This window comes from Apostichopus japonicus, chromosome 23 (assembly GCF_037975245.1).
Source record: "Apostichopus japonicus isolate 1M-3 chromosome 23, ASM3797524v1, whole genome shotgun sequence".
NCBI classification, from domain to species: domain Eukaryota; kingdom Metazoa; phylum Echinodermata; class Holothuroidea; order Aspidochirotida; family Stichopodidae; genus Apostichopus; species Apostichopus japonicus.
In genome coordinates, this window is record NC_092583.1 from 8,812,610 (window position 1) to 8,825,781 (window position 13,172).

General features: G+C 37.5%; 1 protein-coding gene across 1 annotated transcript; it reads left to right on the forward strand.

The window, feature by feature from the left end:
- The first annotated feature begins 3,262 nt into the window (after nucleotides 1-3,262).
- Nucleotides 3,263-13,046, forward strand: LOC139964681 (shiftless antiviral inhibitor of ribosomal frameshifting protein homolog). The gene is made up of 7 exons (XM_071966506.1): nucleotides 3,263-3,413; nucleotides 4,454-4,525; nucleotides 5,035-5,190; nucleotides 6,725-6,885; nucleotides 7,322-7,466; nucleotides 9,071-9,309; nucleotides 11,915-13,046. Coding segments are annotated over exons 1-7 (789 nt in total). The 5' UTR covers nucleotides 3,263-3,398; the 3' UTR covers nucleotides 11,916-13,046.
- Nucleotides 13,047-13,172: the final 126 nt, after the last annotated feature.

The window sequence follows — 13,172 nt, forward strand, 5'->3', positions numbered from 1 at the left end:
CTCATTGGTGCCAGTAGGTATACGTGTATTATGCAGAGAACATTCGGAAATGCCAGGCGAATGTCATTGTGGTCAGACAGGAGAGATACTTACAATTTTTTCCAATCGAAATAGCTTTGAGTTTGACCCACAGTAATTCATTAATAGTTCTAAATTAGGATTAGATCGCTGACCTAATAAGGTGATCAAGATTACAATTTTTATGTAGAAAAATGGGCACATTTTTTAACCTGAGGAAAAGTGGGGGGGGGGGGGGGGCACGTGCCCCCTGTGCCCCCCGGTTTCGCCGCCCTTGATAGAGGTGACTTACATTTTGTTTAAGTAACATAGGCAGAATTCGTAACTTTTTAGATAGTGAAACTTTTCACGAAATAAAATATTCCATCCATCTGCTTGTGGATGGAATATTAAGACCTAGACGCTGCGGAGAAGTAATACGTTCTCTTGCCCTTGTCAATGCGTTTTCGGCTGTAGCTCCAACCACTTGTAGTGTATTTGCCATGGCTTTATTTTGGTAATGGTATTCGCAGTTGCGTAGGAAGGTACTTTTGAGTGGGGGGGGGGGGGGCTGAAGACTGATGGCCGGCCTGGGGAGGGGGTGTCCCCCTCCCCTTTGGAATTTTTTTGCATTTCCAGGTGGCCTCAGATGCAATTTGGTGCAATATAGCACACTTCAACTCCCACTCCATTTTGTAAAGAATTTTGCATTTTCACCTGGCCTTAAATGCAATTTGGTGCTCCAAATGAGATTTTTTTCTCATTTGGAAATGAAAAAGGGGTTTTCTGACTTGCGGAGCGGGGGGGGGGGGGGGCGGAATGATACTTCCGCCCCCCATATTTTTCACTGGGGGGCGGAAGCCCTCCGGTTCCTACGCCCTTGGGTATTCGTCAGGTACAGGTCAGGTACGTACGTACACACCTTGCACGGATGTTAAGTGCTAGCTGGATCCCGATGGACATCCGATATTCATTGTGCATATATCGACACCACGTACGTACGTACACGTATCGCGGTAAGCTGTTTGTAATGGCGCGCAAAGGCATGGGCAAAGTTTGACGTTAAAGGTACTAGCCAATCACGTTCCACTTAAGTGGAATAGACTAGCCAATCACATTCCACTTAAGTGAAATAGACTATCCAATCACATTTCACTGAAGTGAAATAGAATTCTACTTAAGTGAAATACAATTTCACTTAAGTGAAATAGACAGGACATTCCACTTAAGTGGAATTGTATAGAATGCAATTCAACTTAAGTGAAATAGAATTTAGCTTAAGTAAAATGCAGTGACAAGTTGATGAATTCAGCTTAAGTAAAATACAATTAAGCTTAAGTGGAATGGTATTCCACTTAAGTGAAATAGAATTCCACTTAAGTTAAATAGTATTCTGCTTGAGTGAAATTGAATGCCACTTAAGTGAAATGTATTCGACTTAAGTCGAATTGCGAGGTAAATGTTAAAACGGCTTGCCATAAAACCGCGTGCGGCCACCTGAAAAAGTTAACTTTCTGTTGCTTGCAAGTGACGTTTTGTTCGTGTCGCTACAAAATTCAGACAGTAATGAAACTTGATACCTTGTTATCTTTAGCTGGACCTGAGATGTCCATCGCTGTATCGTTTGTATACTGTGCTGTGGGTATTGACCCAGGCGCGGCGGAACGGAAAAATTATTGGGGGGGGGGGGCTAATGTGTGGAGACTATCTAAGCGGAGCGCCACCATCGGTTGGCGCGGAGCGTACAAGAAAATTTTGGGTTTTTTCAAACCCCCAGATGGCCGGAAACGGCACTTCCCGAGTGTTTTATGCTGCGAATACCTGGCCCTAAAATATGTGTCTCAAGTCTGCAATTTCTCAGATTGCACGTTAAGTCTGTAAAAACATTGTAATTTGTATATTCGATGGTGTTTTAAGAGAGTTGCTATTACTTTTAGTGTACTCGCAAAGACGTTTTTGAGTGTAGTAAGGGCAGTGGCGGGGCTAGGGGTATTGGTCGGGGGGGGGGGGCAAGAATGGTCTGTAGGGGCGCTTTCGACACTATCTAAGCGGAGCGCCACCACAGGTTGGCGCGGAGCGTACAGAAAACTTTTGAGTAAAGATACTCCCGAGATTGCAGGAAATGACCCTTTCCGGGGCCTTGCTAATTTGCAGATAAACGGAGAATAAATAGGTGTCGTCGCCATTTTGTCGGAAAATACACCGACAGAATATGACAAATGTCAATAGGTATATGAGAGCGCAATAAAATAGTCAAAAATCGCGAATAAGTAAAAAGTAGTGAAAAGCTGAAAAGGGCGCCAGCAGTCCATTTGAGTCCGTCAGGGGGGGGGGGGGCATCCGCCCCTGACTGTATATATGGACGCTCGATCCGCCACTAAGTAAGGGGATGTTGGAGAACTGGCTGAAATGAGGCAAGTCATTGGCCTAAGACGAAGTTGTGTTACGCTCACCGGTACTCACACTCACTGCTTCCACTTTTCACGGGGCGTGAAGACGCGGTTGGGGTGACAATGTGGTCTATAGCCAAGGGACGGGCCGAGGGTCCCCCAGCAATTACTTAAATTATTACACCTATAGAGTATACGTGTGCATCGGACAGATCGACAAGTATGCATTGAAAAATGGGCAGATGTACGTTTCGGAGCCTTGGTAAATATTGGGGGGCTTATCATGCATTTGCCCCCTCAACTTTTTTATTGGGGGGCTGAGCCCCCCAAGCCCCCCCGGTTCCGCCGCCACTGTATTGACCGCAGCTGTATGTACTGACTGTACACTAGTGTATAATTACCGAGGGTAGCAAGCTGTGTGTGTATTTTCTGGGATCGATGGTGGTGTTTAACACTTCTGTTACACCTTATTCGAAACTAGGTCAAATTTACCGGCATTAGACGTTTCTTTTTGCGCGAGTCTTCACATCCTTTAAATTAAAGACGATCAGTAAACGTTTAGACCTAAGCCTACTTCCCAGGAGCTTGCTTGAGAGCTGAGCCACGACCCACCACAATCGATGCTCACTTGATATGAACATTTAGCATAAAATCCAGTAATATAATACTGCTTGTTTTCTACTATTCTTACTGATTACAAGCGTAATATACAGCAAAAAAAATCCGCGTGGTACACTGTGTGCAATAGGTTAGAAAGGATCAATGAAACCCATCGAAAAATATTTGCGTCCAAAGTTTGGGTCGCACGTCATAGTTGAGGAATACAGTTATTATAAATTAGGTTGCGCCCTCTACGTTGTAACGGCGTGAGTGCGTGTCACTTCGTTCTATCCATTTTCAAAACATGACATTTGGATTGTCAAACGTACAGCTACAGCTGTATAAACACTCTGTGAGCAACAACCGGCAAGCGGCGGACTCTGCGGTATTCAAATTTCATCGAATTTCAAAATGAGTGAAGAACATGTACGAGGTTTTGCTTTAATTTAACTTATGACTCATTTATTTTACCTGACGTAACACTGTATAAGGTTGTTAAGCTGTAATTATTTAGAAATATGTAAGCTAATATCAATCCTTGATCTAGTTTGTTGTCTACCTTAGGCCAAGTTGAGATCCATAAGTACACACATTGAACATATGTTACATGTTAGGCAATTCGTTGTAGGTGTAACAGTAGCAGTAGCACTATAAACTACTAGAGGTGGCCCCTGGACAATTATCTTGCAGGATTATGATTAGGCTACAACTTAATAATATCATGTTTACTCTGGAAGTATATGAAGCCCTGCAAATTTCAACTGGAAGTGAAAATTATATCATGAAATGGGTCTTTCTGCCTGAAAGTGCTGTAAATTTCCTTGAACATGAAGAAACTGAACTTTTTATGCCAAGTACAAAGTGCAATACATTGATAGTATATAAGTGAAATATTCAGTGTTGTTTTATTCTCAGACTTCCCTGGTTACAGCAACCTTACACTTGGCACTGCACAGTTGTTTAATTTGTTTCCAAATTTGTATATGAGAAATGCCTACAGGTCAAACATGTGTCCATGCTGAGTGGATGTATTAATGCCCTACAGTGTGAAAGGAGATTTGCTGTCAAAATGGGTGTTACCTTGCACAGAAAATTGTAGGGCAAATGTTGGATATAAATTGGAATCTCACGATGCAGTTAGCATCTTATGTGCAGAGGTTTGTTTTCCTCCCAAACAAGATGGCACACATTGTTCAAGATGTAACATCGAGAGGCTGTATCATGTGGTTTTGTCTTTTTGAAAGATCATATAAGCCACGTTATGCTTAGAAATTACCATGAAATCAATATTTTAGAGGAAGATGGTGCATTGCTTTTAAAGGTCTGTACTGTATCAGAAATGAAACATGAAAAATTGGTTATAATTCCAATTTCACAAATTTCCCTTTTTATTGTTGACTAAAGTTTGTATGAAAGGTCCAAACTGTACCATTATAATACTGTCATTTTCCTTTCACTTCCAACAGACACTTTACATCTCAGAAGAGAGTTTACTAGGGAGGTTTAAAACAGATGAACCAGTGTGCAATAATAGAAGGGTAGGATGTGATCTTTTCATTTATACTTTCAAGGAAATTATAATTTCATTTGAAATAAGTATTGTAAACGTCAGAATTTAAGCCAAAAATTTATCAATATGAAGAACGGAGTGTAACGATCATGCTAATGAGCATTGTAACAAGATTGTGCAACATTTTCTTGTGTGGGGAGGGGTCTTAACGACTAGAATAAAATCAGTGGGGATTAACACCCCCTGCCCCCCAAAATGATATGTGAACAGTACATACATGTATAACGTGTTTGTGCGGCACAACCTTAACAGTCGAAAGTTCAACATTGTTTCGAAAGTTGCAAAATGTAGAATCCTTTTGCATCAAAGCACCCACCCATTTTACCCAAGAAAGACAAAGAATTGCAGTCATATTGCCATAAAATGACCGTGTAAAAAAAAAGGAACATTCTTCAACCTGTCATTTCTGTGGAATCATGTGTCATACAATCATGACCAGTCATAACTGATTTTTTTTCTCTGTATGTCTCCCTGTAGATTTATTCTGTTTCCAAAGCAATAGAACGTGAGGAGAATGATTCTGTGTCCATCACATTTGAAATAACTGCCAATGGCACGGTCCGCTGCAGCTTCAGGGGGACGCTATCGAGGATAAACCGAGCAAGATCACTAATGGAGTATCGACTAACTGGGGTAAGCTTTCTGTCAGAAGAGTTACACGACAAAATGCAGATCATATGGCAACGATAGCGTCAGCGTAGACTCTCGTATGATGCAAGTACAGGGAGTAACTTACCCAGTATTAAATGTTTAGAGAATACTGTATGTACAGAGAGTAACTTGCCTAGTATTAAATGTATAGAGAATGTGTACAGAGAGTAACTTACCCCAGTATTAAATGTATCTAGAGAATATGTACAGAGAGTAACTTACCCCAGTATTAGATGTATCTAGAGAATATGGCAATTTGCTATGTAAGTGAATAGACAGTTGAATTTTTGTACTTACTCATGGACAATGTAGTATATTATAATGAGCCAAGATTCAGAGCCTATCAAACTGGTATATTTATCAACATTTAAACTCTAAAATTACTCCATGAGGTACAGTATATGGTGGCCAATACAAATGTTGCAATGAACAGACTGCAGGTGCTATCGATATTTCTAACAGGTTTTCAAAAGGATTTTTAAATTCTGTTTTGACGTTGAGAAGACAGTATTAGAAGAATAGACAATACAAGACAATAGACAATACAGAAGACAATACAAGAAGACAACAGACAATAGACAATACAGAAGAATAGACAATACAAAAAGACAATACAAGACAATAGACAATACAGAAGAATAGACAATACAAGTTAAGACAAGACAATGTATCTATTGTTGAGCGTGTGAGGCAATATTTCATGGCAAGAAGAGATTATCGCCACAACTGTGACCAGCTGCTCTAATGTTTGTTTCCAGTCATCAAAGCAATTCCACTCTAAATGATTAATGACTTTATTTGTAATGTTTACTTCAGCACATTATTAACTTGTTGCATAATACTCTACTCTTTACAGAAATGACATATGATTTTAACATAGTTTCTATAATCTGGCCTTAAAAACTGAAAATATATCAATTTTGTGTCATTCCTAGACGTTGAATCGTTACCTGTTGGTTGTATTATCTTTTCAGTTTTTGTATCGGTGTTTAGATAGTGATGGTAGTTCCTTGGAATGCCATCACAAATGAAATATAATAAATATCCTGGCTCTTTATGTTAGCAAACAGTTCAGTCAGTTCTGTTCTCAAACCCTGTTGTTGCTTCAGTGCCTTATGTATGTATGTATTTTAGATCTTCCTGCAAGCAGGTACTCGCGAAGAAGCCTCATTGGCTTATCAAAGCCGCAAGCTGACCGAAGTCAGTCTCTTACATTCATATTTAATGTCCATGATTATGAATTGTCAATTTTCAACAACTCTGTAACTGGACGACATACATTAATCTTGGGGTGACTCAAACTCGGGACCTTATGATTGGAAGGCACCGGCATTAACCACTGAGCTAACACTCAACTAAAATTGTTTGTAACTATTAAAATTGCTTTAGGAAATGTTTATCTAATTGACTGTCAGAACACCATCCACTGAAATACTCAACAAAACTGCTCTTAACCTTTCTCTAAATGGAAGAAATTTCAGTATTTTTTCTCTGGTCGTAAAACTCTCTCTTGCAGGGACAGCAAGCAGATGCAGAACCCATCGATGGTGTCACTCCGCTCACCTTGGAGAACTTGACCAGATTTAATGCATCCCTCACGGAAACCAGGCAGTTTGGGTGCAGCAAGTGTAAACACGTGTGGTGGCGCAAAGTATTTACATACAAGCCTGTTAGTCAGTGAGTATGATAGGCATCATAAGCATCATCAGTTTGCTTTTGTTTTAAAAGTTACAATAATTTTGTATCAGTTTCTTTTATCAGTCACCTTCTAACTATGTGCCATGTTTTATTGCAGACCTCTAGGCTCTAGGTTGGGTTTATTGACATAACACTTGTGATGAAATATTTTTTATTCCAGTTACTTTTTGTATGCGAGACACAGCTCAAAAAGTAATACTGGGCTCTGATTGGCTGATAATATTTTAGTTTTGCTTTTGAGTTTTGTTCTCTTAAGAGTTAACAACAGTTTATTGTTTGTGTTGAACAATAGAAAACAAAACAAATTATTAAACACCACAAAGGGTCGTTTAAAGCTGGCCACTCTCTGCCAGACCGAACGTAACCCCGAATAAACTCAACCATATTGACAGTTTATTTCCTTTTCTATTTTCAGCTGCCCTAAGTGCAATGTTTGCTATAATCCCATTCCATTAGATCAGATGTTCGGCTGGGGTAAATTTGTTTGCCCTTGCGGTAACGTCTTTTACGGTCGTGCACAGTCAACCAGGTTCTCACCTTGCTATTCCTGCGGTGAAATGGTGAGTTGATATCTGTGGACATCAGTTTTGGTAAAAGTTGTCCGGTTTTTTCTTTTAAGAAATACAGTAGTCCAGTGGTAGAATATTTCAGGTTTATCTTTTAAGAAATAGTCCAGTGGCAGAATATTTGACACCTATTGAGTGGTCATCATCTCCTGTTATGCTATGTTTTTTACACACAGGCTGGTTATTTGAAACAATTTGAACCACTGGTGCCCTTTAGCTTATACCGGAAACAGCAGTGGGTATTGATTTTAACCACATTCCAAAACTGAGTTGAAAATTATGAAATTTTTAAATTTCATTTTATCATTTGAAATAAAAAGTAACTACTTTGTTTGTTTCGGGATTCATGAGATATCCGGTGGCAGACAAATAAACACTTTCATGGAAAAAGGAAAAAAAATTGACACTGTTAGTTGAAAAAACCCTTTCTCAACATCTTTTTCCTAACTCAAGTTATGGTTGATTGAATGGAACCTACCTACATTGGTTGGCAAAACCTTCAATTTTTCCCTGGAGTAGATAACAGTAGGTGGTCTGTGACGTCATAATGGTATTTCAAATGTTGATCGAAACCTTTACTCGTCCTGTTTTACTTTATTCCTGTTGTAAATTTCTTCTTGATTAATCCTTGAAACCTGATGCATTTGGGAATGCTGACTTAGCTGTCAAGGTTCTCTGTGTTTAGAATTTCATCAAAATGCAACTTTTTCGTTCAAATAATACTTTCCTCTGTGGGTTTATGAGTTAATCATTATAATGAGAAATGAAAATAAAAACTAATGAGAAAAAAAAAAAATATATATAAAATAATGAGAAATGATTTTTTTTAAAGCTAAACTGCCCTAATGACATGCATTCATTTTGCTGTTGCCAGATGCAATCACAAAATACCACCAAAATTTGAAAAATTCCCATCTTCGTCATACAAAAAAACGATATGAAGAGATACCACAAAATTTGAAAAATTCCTATCTTTGTCATACGAAACGATATGAAGATCTGATGCTTAATGTACAGATTGAGATAGTTTCCTGCACTTTTATCAAGCAATCAACCTCAGCCTCTGGAATATCCTTTCAAGTCCTTGTAGACTCTTATACATTCCAACCAAGGCTTTCTCAACTCTTCTCATCTGCCTCGATAACATCACTACTTGTAACCTTGGTTTTTGCCAGATGCAATCGTTAACTCGTTAACCAAACGTGCATTTTGATTCTTGATAGATGTTTTGTTTATATGTAGATGTTTCTGTTCTTTTTACAAGACTACCCGAACATTTAAGAGTTTGTCATTGACTTTTTGGCCTTCCATAGCCTAGCTAATGAATATTCAACTATTGAAAGTCCCTGATGTACATGCAGAATATGTTGCAAATCATCCTTCAGTGAAAAAGAAAGTAATTAAACTACACATAAAGTATCTTAATGTCGGCGTGTCCTTTTGATTAAAACTTCACGCTGAGGAAAGTAGTTACAAAGAAGAGGACTTTGGAACTCAACTATCAGCCAGATGTATAAAATTCAGGGGCTGTTTACGATTGCATTCAATGTCATTTAAAAGTGCGCCGACCTTTGGTCGATATGTTTTTGTTCCGCCAGGTGAGACCTAGTGTGGTAGGGCCAATGCCGACTAGTCGCCCTCAGCGTACCCCTGGACAATCCTTCAGTGGACGCCGACACGCCTGCGAAGCGTGTCACAGCGGCACCATAAGACCTTGTCCGTCATATAACATCATGGCCTCATACAGTACCCCGCACGACTGCACTGGTTCTACAGTGTCCACATTTCTAACACAAGCCTCAACTGTTCCAAGTGAATTTGGTTCTGAGATGATGTAGTAAGTATATCTCTGTTAGTATATAACCTCTTCCAAAAAAATAACAGAAAAACGGTCTCAGTTTTTGGAGCTTTCATTGCTAACAATACTTGACCTTGACCTATGTATCTCGGGAGAGTCACTCAAGTCAGTGTGAGCTCTGATGCTATGATATATTTTTGTTACATTTATAAAAAATAAAATAAAAAATAAACAAATTCACTATCAGTCTCACAGTCTTGTTTAGGCGTAGGATGACATGCCATCGCACTGGCATGCCTCAGATATCAAGTTCTGTTAATTTGATTAGATTGTCTCGGAGGGTTTGTTAGAATCTGTTAACTGCAATAAACAATAGAGCTCTGTGCTTAAGTCTCTATGTGTGATGACTGATGAGAAAAGTTTACTCACAAATGTTTCTTGACCTACTTTAGAGTAAGATTTTCGTATTTAGGGATATCCCTTTGAATACGGAACCTCATTTCTTCCACAAGGAATTAATTACAAAGGGTAGTTTAGAAAATATCTCAAAAAACAAATTTTATATAAAATTCTGAAAATGTTTCAATCTGATCATTTAATTTAGGTTGGTACAATTTTACAATCTTTAGAGTGATAAAGATCATCTAGTGAGCAAGTTTTTTGACACTAAAAGACTGAGTCACCAAATATCAGACCGGATGTATTCAGTTCATAGTGAGTCATCTACAACGACTTTCAGCTCTTTCATTATCAGATATATGGTCAATAGTTTTGTCCACATTTTATTTCAGACTCAATACACTTTCTCTTTCTTTGTTTTATTAAGTGTAAAGATGAACTGGTTATAAATTAGTTAAGAATTTAGACATGCAAAATGAAAAAAAAATCTTCCAATTAAAAGTCAATAATCTGCTTTGAAAGACCTTAATGATTTAATGAGCTATAGACAGGAAATTGTCACCTTTCATTTCACACACAACCATCATGTGGACTAGTCTGTTACTCCATACGGTGAGAACTTCAACAGCTGAGAAGGCAGTCAGAGATAAAGTCAGGGCTAAGTGATATTGTATCGAGATAAAATGTATTTAAAATACTACCTAATCCTGTAGGCTGATGTAGTCTAGCCAGATGGAATGGCAAGGTTACTAATTTAACAAATCTGTGACAAACAATACTGATTGTGAGTTTGTGACTCAGAATTAGACTTCACTCTGTTGGCTTTTGTAGTTATTAGTTGCAGAAGATGGACTTGTTTTGTGCCATACAGATCTAATGTTGTGCAAATTAGTTACAATTTGTATAGTATAATAGAATAAGACTTTATAGTATATAATAGAATTAGAAATATTTTACACTCTAATAGAATTTGACTTCACTCTGTTGGCTTTGTAGCTATTAGTTGCAGATGATGGACTTGTTATGTGTCATACAGATCTAATGTTGCGCAAATTGGTTTCAATTTTTATAGTAGAGGTCAAAGAATGCTACAGTACCTGGCTGAATATTTTGTCATTTTTTAATTTTTTTTTTTTAGATTTACAAATGTTATGATACAGGTGATGTTGTGACTTGTCAGAAACAATTAAATCATGTTTTGAAGATTTAGGGGGTGCTATGTAGCAGGTGGTGTTTTGACATGTCATAGAGATCTAAAATGAACTATGTTTGATAACAGGCTGTTGGGATGAAAAAAAAGCTGTGTTTAATACAGGTGATGTTGTGATATGTTAGAAACAATTAAATCATGTTTTGAAGATTGAGGGGTGCTATGTAGTAGGTGGTGTTTGACATGTCATAGAGATCTAAAATGAACTATGTTTGATAACAGGCTGTTGGGATGAAAAAAAAGCTGTGTTTAATACAGGTGATGTTGTGACATATCAGAGATATTTAACAGGAAAGATGTTTTAAAATATATTATTAGATCAAAAGAATATACTATGCTTTCAGGGGACTCCATCTTGATTTAAGCATTTTAGATAGCTCTCAGCAGGTTCTGACAAATGTAACTGATTTGAGCAGAAAAATGCATCTTTATTCTTCTAAGAAGTGGTTTACTTTGAAAGGATGTTGTGTAAAGTACTTCTAGGGTTGTTTTCTCGGCCAAGATGCTTTATGAATTGGGTTAGCTATTTGTTAGTTTACAGGAATTCATGATACTACATGTATAATAATTCATGATGACTTATCAAATGTAAAAATGTAGTTCTGTGCATTCCTTTTCAATTAGATTTGAAATAAGTTTGTAGATATTGGCAGCCTCAAAGCAGAGATGAATTATGCACTAATCCAAACCACTTGAAAACATATAAATGCCGATCTTGTGGAAAGAATTTTCTCTTTCCTTGTCTGGAAAGAGCCATTTGTCAAACAGTTAAAGAAATATGGAGGATTGTTCAGCAAAAATACTTTGTGGTGGTTCTACTCATTTTGTCTGATGTTGCCAGGATTTTTTTTGGAAGTTACCACATTTTTTTTTTTAATGTGTGTATCATGGAGATAAACATGCTCTTATGATGTGGTTTTCACCTCCTGAAGCTGAACATTTGTATCAATTTCTTTGTAATATATAATTTTTTTTTTTTTTTTTTTAGAGATCTAGAAATCGTTTAATGTCAGTTCTCACTCTTATCTCTTTCAGATTCCTTCAGCCACTGTCATAGTACCTACAACGATCAACTTGCCATCACTGTAAATTCTAAAATTTTAATATCAATTTCTTGCCATATTGACAAAGATTAAATTATGACTGCATTTTTCTCTCTCCTTTTTTTTCTGCTGGGGGGGGGGTGGGAGGGGGAGGCTGACGAAATTTCTCAGTGTTTTAATTGTTTTAATTGTTGCCAGTCAAAATAAGTGAGCTTTGTGTGCCTTTTGGAAAGCGAACCACTGCCAAATGTGATCATAATTGTGAACTGCTTTTACGATGGAATCGCTCTGTCAAGATTTTTTGCAAGCTTTGAAGAAAGGAATGGCTGACAGGTTTCATCTCATATTTCAGACTTATAAGCATCTAAAAAAAGGCTTTATCGAGAATCCGTCTTTATACGGACATCGTTAGATGATTTCCACCGCATTTTAACAAGGTCACCCAAAGATTTGTTTTGTTGATTGACATCGAGCACGTAACATCCTTGATTTGGTAGAAAATGAAATTTGAAAGGAACTTGGAAGACATCGAAGCTGCCATTTCGTGTTTTCTTGTAAGATAGTTTGTGTCACAAAGATCTCAAAAGTGGTGTAGAAATTGCTTGTGGCTGATTTTGACGACCTTTCTCCTTAAAAAGCAGGATGGAAGTCAATATTTTTCAATACTCGTGGCTCTCTTAAGCAGCTGTCACAATTTTACATGACTGAAATATTTTGTCATCTCTCATGCTATTGTACAAAAATGAAAATTGTTTAAATAAACGTGGACGTCATGGAGGAGGAAGCCCAGTATAAAGTACTATATATCAGTTCCATATGCATCGAAGATTGTTGCTTTTGAAAGGTTAACTTTTGGAACCAAAACGCAGCGTGAAAAGACGGTGGAAAAAGAATAAAATAAAGAAAATAGAGTATATATGTATTAAATAAACAGAAGGAATGTAGCTTAACTTATTTCTCTCTAGTTTAATATTGGACAGATTATTCCCATAGTTATCAAAGATATGTTATTTTGAACACATTCACATGAAATTATTTGTACAGAATCCCATACGTGGCTGTTTGTGAGAAACGAGAAATGACGATATTGACAAAGAAAAATAAAATACAGTACTCTTTTCAAATTCTTTGTGTCTGTTTCCTCTTTGGAACGAATTACATATTTTCTGTTTAATAGATCACATTTTGGTAGTTACATTTCTGAAGTATTGTAAAGATTTCCACTCCTTATGTCTATTATGATGTTAAAT

Bases quoted from the DNA above. Each gene is read 5' to 3' on its own strand.
- LOC139964681 (XM_071966506.1), top strand. The intron at 4,526-5,034 runs GTAGGATGTGAT...GTCTCCCTGTAG, and splicing joins CAGTGTGCAATAATAGAAGG to ATTTATTCTGTTTCCAAAGC. The intron at 6,886-7,321 runs GTGAGTATGATA...TTCTATTTTCAG, and splicing joins ACATACAAGCCTGTTAGTCA to CTGCCCTAAGTGCAATGTTT.